The sequence below is a fragment of the Dipodomys spectabilis genome, unplaced genomic scaffold (assembly GCF_019054845.1).
Source record: "Dipodomys spectabilis isolate Male_0828 unplaced genomic scaffold, ASM1905484v1 ptg000145l, whole genome shotgun sequence".
Taxonomy (NCBI): Eukaryota; Metazoa; Chordata; class Mammalia; order Rodentia; family Heteromyidae; genus Dipodomys; species Dipodomys spectabilis.
Window position 1 is genome coordinate 24,118,667 of NW_024870822.1, and position 15,977 is coordinate 24,134,643.

General features: G+C 42.9%; 1 protein-coding gene across 2 annotated transcripts in view; it reads left to right on the top strand.

Moving 5' to 3' along the window:
• Nucleotides 1-15,977, top strand: part of Dennd5a (DENN domain containing 5A) — a 97,804-nt gene that overhangs the window by 36,310 nt on the left and 45,517 nt on the right. For both annotated transcript variants that reach the window (XM_042691361.1, XM_042691362.1), the window contains exons 4-6: nt 2,228-2,885; nt 6,692-6,879; nt 14,802-15,119. In XM_042691361.1, the coding sequence (XP_042547295.1) occupies nt 2,228-2,885; nt 6,692-6,879; nt 14,802-15,119 (1,164 nt within the window). The remainder of the gene's footprint in view (nt 1-2,227; nt 2,886-6,691; nt 6,880-14,801; nt 15,120-15,977) is intronic.

Consider the following 15,977-nt stretch of genomic DNA (forward strand, 5'->3'; position numbering starts at 1 on the left):
GCATGCCAGACAAGCGCTCTACCACTGATCTACCTTCCCAGCCCCCTATATAGGTAATATTAAGAACACACACAAATACACATGCATAACTTAAGAGAGATGGATTCTAAAACTCAGAGAAGCTAAGTAATATATTCAAGATCACATAGGTATAATTAGTCAAGCTGGAGTTTCAACACTGGTAGTTTGGTTCTAGACCTGCCTCTTTTTTTTTTTGTCGGTCATGGGGCTTGAACTGTGGGCTTGGGCACTGTCCCTGTGCTCTTCAGCTCAAAGCGAGCGCTCTACCGCTTGAGCCACAGCACCACTACCAGTTTTTTCTAGTGGTTTATTGGAGATAAGAGTCTCATGGACTTTCCTGCCCGGGATGGCTTTGAACCATGATCCTCAGATCTCAGCCTCCTCAGTAGCTAGGATTACAGGTGTGAGCCACAGCGCTGGGCTCTGCTTCTTTTTTTAAAATGATATTTCCCTGCCCCTTCCCCCACCCCCTATCTTTTTTGTGGTATTGGGTTTGGACTCAGGGTCTCTTATTTGCTCTGCTTGCTTGCTTAGCTAGTGTTTTACTACTTGAGTCTTGCCTCTAGCCAGGCCCCTGCTTTTAACATCTATATTGCCTCTTACTTTTTAGTTGTGTTCTATTGTTTAGTGGATGATCTTGTTTAATGTCTACAATAACTCTCCAGACAAATACCACATATTATCATTCACAAGTAAGAATATGTCTTACTAAATCTTAAATTTTTGACTTCTACTCCATTAGAAAAACAAATGGGCATTGAAAAATTAAGTTCAAGGATAGTGGATATAGCATCATATAGATCCTTATATTTATTAACTCAAGTAGTTGGTGTTTCATTTGTACAGCCAGGTATATGTAGAACTGGAAAATGGGCAGTGATTGATTCAGGTCAGTTTGATTATTTATGTTTCTTTATATAACTCGTGAGTCAATAGAAAAATGAATGTCATTATTCTGATCATGTCATCTCCTTCCTTTGTGAAATGAGAATCTTTTTGATATGAAGAGGTTTTATTGATGGCAGAATTCTGTCTAAAACTGTTTATTTACAAGTTTATTTTCAGATGTAAAATTGTATCTATTAGTTTTCAGATGTATTTCTATCACTGTCTCTTAATATGTCTTTTAGTCTCTGTCATACTTAATCATCTACTATTTTCTCAATTTTCTTTTCTTTTCTTTTTTTTTTTTTTGCCAGTCCTGGGACTTGAACTCAGGGCCTGGGCACTGTCCCTGAACAACTTTTGCTCAAGGCTAGCACTCCCACTTGAGCCACAGTGCCATTTCCTGGCCTTTTCTGTGTATGCAGTACTGAGGAATTAAACCCAGAGCTTCATGCATGCTAGGCAAGCACCCTACCACAGAGCTACCTTCCCAGTCCCCGTTTTCTAAATTTTCTAAGCAATCTTACTTTCAGAATTTTGGGTCAATCTTGGATGGCTAGAACTCAGAACTTGGCACTGTCCCTAGGCTTTTGGCTGAAGGTTAGCATTCTACCATTTTTGGCTTTTGTGGTACCTAATTGGAGATAAGAGTCTCGTGGACTTTGCTGCCTAGGCTGGCTTTGAACCACTATCCCCAGATCTCAGTCTTTTTACTTTTGCTAGTCCTGGGGCTTGAACTCAGGGCCTGGGCACTGTCCATGAACCTCTCTGTGTTCAAGGCTAGTGCTCTACCAGCTGAGCCATAGTGCCTCTTCTGGCCTTTTCTGTTTATATGGAACTGAGGAATCCAACTCAGGGCTTCATGCATGCTAGGCAAGCAGTTTACCACTACGCCACATTCCCAGCCTGATCTCAGTCTTCTAAGTAGCTAGGGTTATAGGTGTGATCTACCAGTGTCCTGCTCTTTGTTTTCTTTTACTTTTGTATGTTTGTGCATTTTCTTCCTGATTCTAAAATGTTCTAATTTTTATATTACTTGATGAATTTTAGTATCAACCCATATCTGAAGTTTTTTCTGAAGTTCCTAAGCTGAGTTGTCTTTTTAGTGTTTCTCTAGTATTTTGCATATACTTCGATGTCGATAAACTGTATATTAACTGTCCTATAATTTTGTTTACGTGTGTATTGCATTAGAATAGGAAAGCTTTAAGGCAGGTATATATCTAGAACAGTAAGTGCTAGATAGATGGATATATAGACAGTGTGTCCTTAAGATGACTAGCAGTGAGTGTTCTCACTGCTTGCCTTGTTTCTTTTGCAGCTGTGCATGCCCAAAGGGCTGGCATTCAAGACCCAGGCTGATCCTAGGGAGCCCCAGTTCCATGCCTTTATTATCACAAGGGAGGATGGCTCTCGGACATTTGGGTTTGCCCTCACATTTTATGAAGAAGTGACTAGCAAGCAGATCTGCAGTGCAATGCAGACCCTGTACCACATGCACAATGCTGAGTATGATGTCCTACACACTCCTGTGGCTGATGGTGGAGACCAGTGTGGCATGGAAGACGGGGAAGGCACTCCTGGGACCAAGCTGCAGCGCTTCAACTCGTACGACATTAGCCGAGACACTCTCTATGTCTCTAAGTGTATTTGCCTCATCACACCCATGTCCTTCATGAAGGCATGCCGGAGTGTGCTGGAACAGCTTCACCAGGCAGTTACTTCACCTCAGCCCCCTCCTCTGCCTCTTGAGAGCTACATATACAACGTACTTTATGAGGTGCCACTCCCACCTCCTGGCCGGTCCTTGAAGTTTTCTGGGGTTTATGGGCCAATAATTTGTCAGAGACCAAGTACCAATGAGCTTCCCTTATTCGACTTTCCTGTCAAAGAAGTCTTTGAACTGCTTGGGGTGGAGAATGTCTTTCAGCTTTTTACTTGTGCCCTTCTGGAGTTTCAAATTCTGCTCTACTCACAGCGTAAGTGCTTACGAGAGTTCTCTGCATAGGATCTGTAGAGTTCTCTGTATAGGATCTCCCTGCTTTTCATATTCAAATACAGTGGGGGATTGACTGTAAAGATCAAAGTTGTTAGAATTTGGACAAAAGCGAGGTCTTTTGCAAGTAGGTGGTGGGTGGCAAACTGATATAACATGACAGAGCTAGCATTTCTGGTTTATGGCCTTCTGGTAAGACTGGGAGGACAACTTTGTCTACTGATGTCCCTTCTAATTGAAGCTGAAAATCTGGGATGGGGGATGATGGTCACCAGAAGTTCTGCGTTCTCTCTCTCTTTCTCTCTCTCTCTCTCTCTCTCACTTGAACTTACTGATTTTTTTTTTTTTTTTTGAGTCCGGTTGTGGGGCCTGAACTCTGGGCCTGGGCGCTGTCCCTCAGCTCTTCAGCTCAAGGCTAGCGCTCTACCACTTGAGCCACAGCACCACTTCCGGCTTTTTTCTTTTTGCTTATGTGGTGCTGAGGAATCGAACCCAGGGCCTCGAGCATGCAAGGCAAGCGCTCTACCACTGAGCCACCTTCCCAGCCCCGAACTTACTGATTTTTGCTTTCACTTATTGGCTGGTACTCTACCACCTGAGCCATACCTTCAGCTGTTCCTTTCTCAGACCAATAGTAAAAGCAAGAATTCAAAAAGGATGATCCTTTACATTTTGAGAAAATGCGCTGTTCTTTCTGTTTGTTTGTTTTTTTTAAATCAGTCCTGGGGTTTGAACTCTAGGCCTGGGTGCTGTCCCTCAGCTCATCAGCTCAAGTGATCACTTTACCACTTGACCCACAGCAGCACTTCTGGTTTTCTGGTTGTTTATTGGAGATAAGAGTCTCATGGACTTTCCTGCCTGGGCTGGCTTTGGACCAAGATCCTCAGATCTCAGCCTCCTAAGTAGCTAGGGTTATAGGCTTGAGCCACTGGCGCCTGGCTCTTTCTTCTTTATTTAAATAAATGTGTGTGTGCGCGCACACACACACACACACACCTAGACATTGCCGCTTAGTGTTTTTTTTTATTGCCAGTCCTGGGGCATTCTACCACTTGAGGCACAGCACCACTTCTGGCTTATTCTGTTTGTGTGGTACTAAGGAATCAAACCCAGGACTTCATGTATACCACAGGCTAGTACTCTACCACTAAGCCACATTCCCAGCCTCCTCCCTTAGCTTTTATAGTAAAGGCTGGCAGTCTACCACTTGAGCCATAGCCCCACTTCTGGTTTTCTTTTGGTTAATTGGAGATAAAAGTCTGTTGGACTTTCTTACCTAGACTGGCTTTGAACCATGATCCTTAGATCTCAGCTTCCTGAATAGACATGAGCCAATAAACTGTAAGTGAGAAGTTGCATATTTTACTAACTAGTAAGGTAGATCAGTAGGAAACAGATGCTTATTAAATGAGCCAGCCCAGTATCATAAAGTTCATTTATTCAGTGCATATTTATTGAGTACCTGTGTGCCATGAATTGTTTCAAGGGCCAGAAATACAGTGATGGACAAAAATAAAGAAAAATCCTTTTTACAGTAGAACTTATGTTGTAGTGGGACAAGAAGAGGTAATTAAAAATAAAACATACAGTATGGAAAGTAGTTAATAAGGTCTGAAGAAAATAAAACAGGGAAAGGGATAGCATTTGGGAAATAAAAGTTTTTTTCCTGTCTCATGGAAAAGTTCTTTTTTTTTTCTTTGCTTTTAAAGAAATTGTTGTTGTTATTATTATTTTTGCTAGTCCTGGGGCTTGAACTCAGAGCCTGGGCACTGTCCATGAACTTCTTTTGCTCAAGGCTGGCACTCTACCACTTAAGCCATAGTGCCACTTTTGGCTTTTTCTGTTTTTGTGGTACTAAAGAATTGAGCACAGGGCTTTATGCATACTAGGCAAGCAGTCTACCACTAAGCACATTCTCAGCCCAATAAATTGTTATTATAAAGGAGATGTACAGAAGAGTTACAGTTACATAAGTCAGGTAATGAGTACATTTCTTTTGGCCAGTGTCACCCCTTCCCTCACTCTTTCCCAGTTTTCCCTCCCATCCCCTCCCACAAGTTGTATAGTTCATTTTCAATGTAGTGTCTAGTGAGTGCTACTGCTGCATTCCATATGTCTCTTCTTTTCTTTTCGTTTTTTTTTGGTTGTCATGGGGCTTGTACTCTGGGCCTGGGCACTATCCCTCAGCTCTTCAGCTCAAGGCAAGTGCTCTACCACTTGAGCCCCAGTGCCACTTCTGGTTTTCTGGTGGTTAATTGGAGATAAGAGTCTCATGGACTTTCCTGCCTGGGCTGGCTTTGAACTATGATTCTCAGACTTCAGCCACCAGTGTCTGGCTGTGTGTCCCTTCATTTCTGTGCCTCCCTTTGCCCTCCCAAAGACAGATAAATGAACAAACAAGACAAAACAAAAAGAAAACAAAAACAGCAATGAAGAAAAGAAAACCTTGTTTCCATTTCCTGGAGTTCATTTCTGTAAATATTATTTTATATAATCAGATGCACATAGCCATTACACCTTTGTGTTCCTCCCCTAAGAATATCCTCCTTTGTTCTCTGTGTATGACTACCTAGGATCCTGTATAATGTACCAGTATATTATTATTAATTATTTTTGGTCAGTCATGGGGTTTGAACTCTGGGCCTGGGCACTGTCCCTCAGCTCTCGAGCTCAAGGCTAACACTCTACCACTTGAGCCATAGCGCCACTTCCGGCTTTTTTCTTTTTGCTTATGTGGTGCTGAGGAATCGAACCCAGGGCCTCAGGCATGCAAGGCAAGCACTCTACCACTGAGCCAGCTTCCCAGTCCCTTCTTTATTTTGGTGATAAGGTCTCATGATACATCTATGCCCAAGCAGACCAAGACCACAGTCTTTGTTTAGGTTTCCTACATGGCTGAAATGACAGGCGTGGAGTATTATGCCAGCTATTTGTTGAGAAGAGAGTCTCACTAACATTTTGCTAAGGTTGACCTTGCAGTCCTCCCTAAATCTGTCTTCCAAGTACTGGGATTGCAGGCATGAGCCTTTGCACCTGGGGACATTGACATCCCTATTGTTAGTTCTAGCTACTCAGGAGACTGAGATCTGAGGATCTTGGTTCAAAGACAGCCCAAGCAAAAAAGAAAAGTCTGTGAGACTGTTATTTCCAGTTAGCTACCAAAAAAAGCCAGAAATCAAAGTGGTAGAGCACCAGCCTTGAGAACAAAGCTCGGGGACAGTGTCCAGGTACTGAGTTCAGTCCCCAGGAATGACAACACACACACACACACACACACACACACACACACACACATTCAGTCCCCAGGAATGACCACACACACACACACACACACACACACACACACACACCCTTTACTACTGTGCAAAAGTGTCTGAGAGAAGTGTCTGAGAGGTAAATAAGCCTATTTTGGTTTCAGTGCTTCAGTAGAGCCCAGACCACTGTTTGTTTTGTTTTTGTTCTAGTTCCTTCTCCTATCCTTTCTACTTAAGAGAATTTTCTTAGCATATTCTGGCATAGTTAATATCTGAAGCAAGGTGCTATTTATTATTTCTTCTATATTTTATTACTAGCTGAAGCTGTGTGTGTGGCTGTGTGTGGTGTGGTACTCAACTTGTGGTGTACCAATGTTTTTTGTATTTCTGATACAAGGAATTCATATTAAGCATATTTTTGTTGTATTTTATCCTTCCTGAATGTGAAATTGTATTGAAGATTTAACTTAGTACTTGGCAAGTGCCTCATTTTTGACTGTTGGATTTGAATGTCTGCTTTTTTTTTTTGACCTAGATTACCAGAGACTGATGACTGTGGCGGAGACAATTACAGCTCTCATGTTTCCTTTCCAGTGGCAGCATGTCTATGTCCCTATTCTCCCAGCTTCTCTCCTGCATTTCTTAGATGCTCCAGTTCCATACCTGATGGGCTTGCATTCCAATGGCCTGGATGACCGGTCAAAGCTGGAGCTGCCTCAAGAGGTGAGAATATTTGTGCCTCTAGTCTCCATCCAGAATTCTGAAGACAAAGCTCTTGAGATGAGCCTACCATATTGTCACTAACCTTATTCTCATTTATTTTGGGAGATATTAATAACCTTTCAGGGAAAAAGCACGAACAATGAACATTTAACTGGGTTTATATCATTCCAGAGATATTTGTCATCTTTTTTTTTTTTTTGGGTCTGGTCGTGGGGCCCTGAACCCTGACCCTGAGTGCTGTCTGTCCCTCAGCTCTTCAGCTCAAGGCTAGCTCTCTACCACTTGAGCCACAGCACCACTTCCGGCTTTTTTCTTTTTGCTTATGTGGTGCTGAGGAATCGAACCCAGGGCCTCAGGCATGCAAGGCAAGCGCTCTACCACTGAGCCAACTTCCCAGCCCGATATTTGTCATCTTTATCACTTGACCTACACACCTTATTCATTCATTCTTTTAAAATATTGCTACTTATTTTTATTATTATTATTTTATTTTTAGTGTATTTCTTTTTTAGACTGTGTCTCACTATGTAGTACAGGCTCACCTTAAACTATGATCCTTTTGCTTCAACCTCTGGAGGCTGTACAGGTGTATATCACCATGCCTGGCTGAGTTGCCTTTTTCCTGCACATACGTTCAATCATGCTATTTTACATGCTCTTAAAGAAATGTATTAGTTTTTTTTTTTTTTTTTCTGTTGTTGGTTGTGGGGCTTGAACTCAGGGCCTGGGTGCTGTTCCCTGAGCCTCTTTGTGCTCATGGACTTTCCTGTCCAGGCTGTCTTTGAACTTTGAACTTTAGAATTCAGCCTTCTGAAGATTACAGGTATGAGCCACCAGCACCTGGCTAGCTTTGAAGTTTTCTAATTCAAGATAAGGTAAACCTTGAGAGAATTTTCCACCCCTTCTTTTTATAAAATTTTTATTTTTTGTTATACTGGGGTTTGAACTCAGGGCTTCACATGTTTGTTAGGCGGCAGCCACTTTACCACTGAGCCATGCCTATAACCCTTTTTTTGTGCTAGTTATTTTGAGATAGGATCTTTCTTGCCTGGGCTAGGATTACAGATGTGAGCCACCAGCCTCGGGCACATCTGGTTTTCTGAAGGAGTGAAGTCTCTTTTTTTTTTGTTTGTTTGTGGGTCTTTTGAAATCTGGGCCTGGGTGCTGTCTCTGAGCTCTTCAGCTCAAGATGAGCACTCAACCACTTGAGCCACAGAGCCACTTCCCATTTTCTGGTGATTAATTAGAGATAAGAATCTCATGGGACTGGCTGGTCTTGAACTGTGATCCTCAGATCTCAGCCTCCTGAATATCTGGGATTACAGGCATGAGCCACCGTTGCCTGGCCAGGAGTGAAGTACTCTTTTTTGTCGGTCGTGGGGCTCGAACTCTGGGCCTGGGCGCTGTCCCTCAGCTCTTCAGCTCAAAGCAAGCGCTCTACCACTTGAGCTACAGCGCCACTTCCGGTTTTGTGGTGGTTTATTGGAGATAGGAGTCTCATAGTCTCTCCTGCCCGAGCTGGCTTTGAACCGCGATCCTCAGATCTCAGCTTCCTGAGTAGCTAGGATTACAGGCATGAGCCACCAGCGCCCGGCTGGAGTGAAGTACTCTTAAGGATAGACATAATGTAGATAGAATAAAAGTATCATTGAAAACCGGGCACCAATCTAAGGATTGCAATTCAAAGCCAGCTCGGGCAGGAAAGTCCATGAGACTCTTATCTCCAGCAAACCATCAGAAAACCGGAAGTGGTGCTGTGGCTCAAGTGGTAGAGTGCTAGCCTTGAACTGAAGAGCTTAGAAGACAGTGTCCAGGCCCAGAGTTCAACTCCCATGATTGACCAAAAAAAAAAAAAAATGTCAGTGAATCAATTTTGAAATGTCTAAAGAAATGATACGTATTTCTAATAAAAAGTGCAATAATAAAGCAAACATGACCTCAAATTTTATTACCTAGAGTTACTTAATTTTAGCATTTTGGTTGACATTTTTTTTTTTGGTCAGCCGTGGGGCTTGAACTCTGGGCCTGGGCGCTGTCCCTCAGCTCTTCAGCTCAAGGCTAGCACTCTACCACTTGAGCTACAGCGCCACTTCTGGTTTTCTGGTGGTTTATTGGAGCTAGGAGTCTCACGGTCTCTCCTACCCGGGCTGGCTTTGAATCGCCATCCTCAGATCTCAGCCTCCTGAGTAGCTAGGATTATAGGCATGAGCCACCAGCACCCGGCTTGGTTGACATTTTTAAACTATGTGGTATCTTTATGCTCTGGCATTAGAAGGAAGCTTTGTGACAAGACTAACAACATTACTTGGGTTGTGTAAGGGAGCATCATCACAGTAGTGAGTAGAGCAGGCTTGGTTTAGAAAAGAGACTTTCTTTAGAACAACAGAGAATATACATTTCCTAGTCCTGCCCCCATCCCTAAGTCATAATTCATTAGTTGCTGCCTCATCTTTGGGCATTAGAAGTTTGTAGAAAGCCCTTTGTTCTTTTTTTTTATACCATCACATGAGTTCAACTGGCCCTGACAAATCAGGATGCTGAGCTGCCTTTGTGAGGTACCTTTGTCCTCTGCTTGTCTTTGGGGTTTCGTTGTCTGAATCTACAGTTATCTCAAGAAGGAAGCAAAAAGGAGCTAAGGGAGAATGGTAGAAGGGGTGTTACTTTTTTTTTTTTTTTGGTCTTAAGACTGTTTTCTCTTTGTTCTCATTCTCCACCCCCTTTTTTTTTGTGTTTGTGTCTGTCTTGGGGCTTGAATTCAGGGCCTGGGCGCTGCCTCTGAGCTTTTGTGCTCAAAGATAGTGCTGTGCCACTTGAGCCACAGTGTCACTTCCAGCTTTTTGGGGGTTAATTGGAGATAAGTCTCATGGACTTTTCTGCCTGAGCTGGCTTCGAACTACAATCTTTCAGATCTCAGTTCTCTGAGTAGCTAGGATTACAGGCATGAGCCACCGGCATCCAGCTTTTATTTTTGGCCCCTTTCAGGACACTCTTCTAATAGCTGTTCTCCATTAATCTGAGAACAGAGCTTTCTTTCAATGAAAAAGGATACAGTGGGTTGGGGGAGGGAGGTGGCTGTGATTTTGGTTTAGGAACTCAGAATGGGAACGGCATTATGACCTCCTGCAGGAAGAGATTTGGGAGAGCTTAGAGATCCATATGGCTGCTACTCTTGTACCTAAGTTCTGATGATTCCTTCTAAAAGGAGGAAGTTAAAAGACGAAGAACGATCATTTGAAATTTAATACCTCATCTAGGCTACTGCTTCTCCCCAAAACTATTATGCAAGAACTGGCTTCTTCTCAGCCAAGAAATGGGGTAACTAAGGAAGTTGTGGTAGATTTATAAATTGCTTCTCTCTGTATGCTGGGAGAAAAAAGCATGAGGCTATTTTATTAGCCTAGAAATTGAATGGATGGTCCTCTTTTTTACTTTGCCTTCTTACTTTTTTTTTTTTTTTTAACCCCAGTTTTTAAAATAAAGGCTAGTGGTGTGTATTCTGAGGCTCCTAAGGGCTGGGAAGGTGTCTCAGTAGTAGAGTGTTTGCCTTGCATGCATGAGGCCCTGGGTTCCATTCCTCAGCACCACATAAGCAGAAAAAGCCGGAAGTAGTGCTGTGGCTCAAGTGGTAGAGTGCTAGCCTTGAACTGAAGAGCTGAGGAACAGCACCCAGGCCCAGAGTTCAAGCCTCACAACCAACAACAACAACAAAAAAAGAATTTGGAGTTTATAAAATTCTTTATAGACACTATATTTGGTGCATGGCAGTGGGAAAAAGCCAACCAAACGTTGTTGAGTGAATTTATTTTTAGCTGCCTTCATGTTTCCTCCTGGAGAAATTGCTTTTTTCCTCTAAAGAGAGGAGAACCAAGGGAGAAATGATTAAGTCTGGATCACATTGCCTTGTTCTGTCAGCAGTGTGAATAGAGCCTACAAAGCAAGTGATCTTTATGAGGAGATGAGTTAATTCTGTTTTTAGCATCCTTTTAGGTGATGGGATGACAGCATTTATACTTTTTCAGTCTTCAAGGATAAGCAAAACATAGTCTATTTAAAATTTTTTTTTAAATTGTTATTATAAAGGTGATACACAGCAGGGTTATAGTTATAGAAGTCAGGTAGTAAGTACATTTCTTCTCCTTTTCCTGTTTCTTTTTGTCAGTAATGGGGCTTGAATTAAGGTTTCAGCGCTGTCCCTGAGCTCTTTTTTTTTTTTTTTTTTTTTTCTTTTTATATTTTTTTTGGGGGGCCTGAACTCTGGGCCTTGGCACTGTCCCTCAGCTCTTCAGCTCAAGGCTAGCACTCTACCACTTGAGCCACAGCGCCACTTCCGGCTTTTTTCTTTTTGCTTATGTGGGGCTGAGGAATCGAACCCAGGGCCTCAGGCATGCAAGGCAAGCGCTCTACCACTGAGCCACCTTCCCAGCCCCTCCCTGAGCTCTTTTGCTCAAGACTAGTGCTCCAACACTTTGTACCACAGCTCTACTTCTAGTTTTTGGGTGATTAATTAGAGATAAGAGTCTCATGTGAGGGCTGGGAAGGTGGCTCAGTGATAGAGCGCTTGCCTTGCATGCCTGAGGTCCTGGGTTCGATTCCTCAGCACCACATAAGCAAAAAGGAAAAAGCAGGAAGTGGTGCTGTGGCTCAAGTGGTAGAGTGCTAGCCTTGAGCCGCAGAGCTGAGGGATAGCGCCCAGGCTCAGAGTTCAGGCCCCACGACCGGACCGCCCCCCCCCCCCCAAAAAAAAATGTCTCACGTGATTGTTTCTAACATATTTATTTATTTATTTTCCCTTTTTTCTTAATTTTATATCCCTCCCACCCATCTAACATATTAATAAGATGATTTCTTTGTTGCTTTTGTATGTCCCTCCCCCACAGTATAACCCCTGCTTTCACTGTATTTGATGTTGGTATAATTTATGGAGGGGAAGGGAAAAAAACAAATTGTAAATAGGGATACAGTGGACCCATTGCAACAATGAGATGTACAAGTTATGTGGAAAAACGAACTTTACAACTTTGGGAGGTGGGGATGGGGGAGGATTGAGTGGGGGAAGTGAGGGGGATGGGAAGGGGAAACAAAAGAGGGGGCAACGATGTTTGATAAGAAATGTACTCATTATCTTGTCCATGTAATTGTAACCCTTCTGTACGGTATTTTCACACACACACACACACACACACACACACACACACACACACACACATTCACACACACACACACACACACACACACACACACACACACACACACACACACACACACACACACACACACACACAAGTCTCATGGGGACTTTTCTGCCCAGGCTGGCTTTGATCATCAGATCTCAGACTTCTGAGTATCCAGGATTACAGGTGAGAGCTACTGGCACATGGCAATGAGTATATTTCTTTTTGGACAATGTCACCACTTCCCCTGGTCTCCCCCAGTTTTTCCCTCCTGTCCCCACCCAAAAGTTTTATAGTTCATTTGCAAAATAGTGTCCAGTGAGTACCACTGCTTCATTTGTTTACCCTTTGTCCCTCTGTTACTGTGCCTCTCTTGCCCTCCCAAAGACAGATAAAGGAACAGGTAAGATAAAAAGAAAAGAAATAGCTGGATACAATGGTGGCTCATGCCTGTAATCCTAACTACTCAGAAGGCTGAGATCTGAGGATCATGGTTCAAAGCTAGCATGGGCAGGAAAGTCTGAGACTCTAATCTCCAGTTAACCACCAGGCAGAAGTGGTACCCTGGCTCAAGTGGTAGAGCACTTGCCTTGAGCTGAAGAGCTTAGGGACAGCTCCCAGGCCCAGGGTTCATGCCCTGTGCTGACAAAAAAGAAATAAAAAACAACAAAGAAAAAAATCTCTTGGAGGGCTGGGAAGGTGGCTCAGTGGTAGAGCGCTTGCCTTGCATGCCTGAGGCCCTGGGTTCGATTCCTCAGCACCACATAAGCCAAAACAAAAAAGCCGGAAGTGGTGCTGTGGCTCAAATGGTAGAGTGCTAGCCTTGAGCTGAAGAGCTGAGGGAAAGCACCCAGGCCCAGAGTTCAGGCCCCACGACCGGACCCCCCCCCAAAAAAAAAAAAAAAAAAAGAGTCTTACAGTCTTTCCTGTTCTGGCTGGCTTTGAACTCCAATCCTCAGATCTCAGCCTTCTGAGTAGCTAGGATTACAGGCATGAGCCACCGGCACCTGGCTTAAAGTTTTTTAGCATCATTTCACTAAGGAATTTTCGTGTGTGTGTGTGTGTGTGTGTGTGTGTGTGTGTGTGTGTGTGTGTGTGTGTAAGTTTTATGTCTGCAGTGATAACAATGTTAAACAGCATTTATTATTTCTTCTGTGCTCTACACTCTGCTAAACCCTTCACATTTATTATAATCCTTAAAACAAGTATAATTTTAGGTAATGTTACTATATGTTTTATAGACACATCCAGCCATTTACTAATGCTTTGGAATAAAGGCAATGACAAGCCAGGTGCTGGTGGCTCATGCCTGTAATCCTAGCTACTCAGGAGGCTGAGATCTGAGGATCGCGGTTCAAAGCCAGCCCGGGCAGGAGAGACCGTGAGACTCCTATCTCCAATAAACCACCAGAAAACCGGAAGTGGCGCTGTAGCTCAAGTGGTAGAGCGCTCGCCTTGAGCTGAAGAGCTGAGGGACAGCGCCCAGGCCCAGAGTCCAAGCCCCACGACTGACAAAAATAAAAAATAAAAAAATAAAGGCAATGACAATTGTCTTTTTTTTTTTTTGTGAAAATACCGTACAGAAGGGTTACAATTACATGGACAGGGTAATGAGTACATTCCTTTTTTTTGGCGGGGGGGGGGGGGGGGGGGCCCTGAACTCTGGGCCTGGGCGCTGTCCCTCAGCTCTTCAGCTCAAGGCTAGTGCTCTACCACTTGAGGCATAGCGCCACTTCCGGCTTTTTTCTTTTGCTTATGTGGTGCTGAGGAATCGAACCCAGGGCCTCAGGCATGCAAGGCAAGCGCTCTACCACTGAGCCACTTTCCCAGCCCATGAGTACATTTCTTATCAAGCATTGTTGCCTCCTCCTTTGTATGACAATTGTCTCGACTAGAACAGGTTAATGGTTATAAGATAAACATATAAAAAGAAATGGCTTTTCTAATTTATAGCCACAAGAAAAGCCTAACAAGGAAAAATATTCAGTATTAAGTTAAATTGCATAAGAAATACGCAAGATTTCTGGTAAGCAGTAGAGGAAATGGTGATGAATGTAAAGGTGTGATTGAAGTCAGGCTAGGTGAATTTAAATTCAAGTTCTGTTAAAATCTGTGTGACTTTAGACCTGTTATTTAACCTGTCACTGTCTATTTTGTCTATAAAATAGGGATACCTAGCTAGAGCCAATTTTTGTTGTTACTAATCCAAATTACTTACCTGGTTAGCATTGTATGAGAATGCTGTCTATCTGCATCCTCTCACAGGCAGTCTTAAAGTCGAAATGAAGTACAGGGAGTACTAACTAAGATCAGCCACTAAATCTCACAAATCAGGGCTTAGTCTCAGAAAAGTTAGTATACTCAGTGAACTCACATAGGAAGAGAGTGGCAGTGTAAGATTTGGAACCTATACTTTATAACTCATTCCTTCTGTTCTCACTGACTGTAGAGCTTTACTTTAACATTTACTATGTATGTGAGAGTTTTGTTAGATGCTTAGTACCTACGGTATAATATCCTTACCACTCTAACAGAAGAATTTTTGTCTTTTTATTTCTACTTTATAGCTAAGGAAAAGGAATTAGAAAGGCAAAGTAACTTAAGTTTAACAGGTAGAAAGGGTTCTATCTCATTTCTGAGCCCCATTGTCTTTTTACATATTTCATATATTCCTATTTTAGATGTTTTCTTTTTCTTCTCTCTTTGGTGCTCAGGAGTTGCTCATGCTTTTTATCTTGTTTTGATTTCCAGGCTAATCTCTGCTTTGTGGATGTTGACAACCACTTTATTGAGCTGCCAGAGGACTTGCCTCAGTTTCCCAACAAATTGGAGTTTGTCCAGGAAGTCTCTGAGATTCTCATGGCATTTGGCATTCCTCCTGAAGGAAACCTTCACTGCAGTGAGAGCGCCTCCAAGTTGAAGAGACTCCGGGCCGCTGACCTTGTATCTGACAAGAAGAATGGGAACATTGCTGGCTCTCCTTTGCATTCCTATGAGCTCCTCAAGGAGAATGAAACTATTGCCCGGCTTCAAGCCTTGGTCAAGAGAACTGGAGTGAGCTTGGAAAAAGTAAGATGCTGTAAATGGATCTGTTGAAATTATGTTGGATATGGAGGAGAAAACTAGTTCAGGACAAGACATATTTGTAAGCAGTAAAAGAAAGCTTTGAATGGGTGACTTGGATCAAGCTCTTGTAGACATTATTTGAGCAAATAATGCTACTTAAATCTAAACATGGGTAGTTTTTCATGCAGGTTAAAGAGAACCTGATATCATTCTGTATGTTCATATAGAATGGCAGAGACTCTTATAAGATCATAGTGGTAATCCTTGTGTTCGGACTTATTGAGATCAATTGTCCTTGTGAGATTCACAACAGTCCAATAGAGCAGTTTTTTTTTTTTTTTTTTTTTTTTTGTCTGTGTGTGTGTTTTTTTTTTTTTTGCCAGTCCTGGGGCTTGAACTTCTTTTGCTTAAGGCTAGCACTCTACGTCTTGAGCCATGCGCCACTTCTGGCCTTTTCTGTTTACATGGTACTGAGGAATTGAACCCAAAGCTTCATGCATGCTAGGCAAGCACCCTACCACTATACCACATTCTGAGTCCCTAGAGCAGGGTTTTTTGTTTTTGTTTTTGTTTTTTATTTTGGGTCCAGTCGTGGGGCCTGAACTCTGGGCCTGGGCGCTGTCCCTCAGCTCTTCAACTCAAGGCTAGCACTCTACCACTTGAGCCATAGCACCACTTCTGGCTTTTTTCTGCTTATGTGGTGCTGAGGAATTGAACCCAGGGCCTCAGGCATGCAAGGCAAGCGCTCTACCACTGAGCCACCTTCCCAGCCGCAGCAGGGTTTTTTTTTGTTTTTTAAAAACAAAAACAAAAACAAAAAAAACTTTCATGGACAAAGAAAATGAGGCTTAAGGGCTGGGA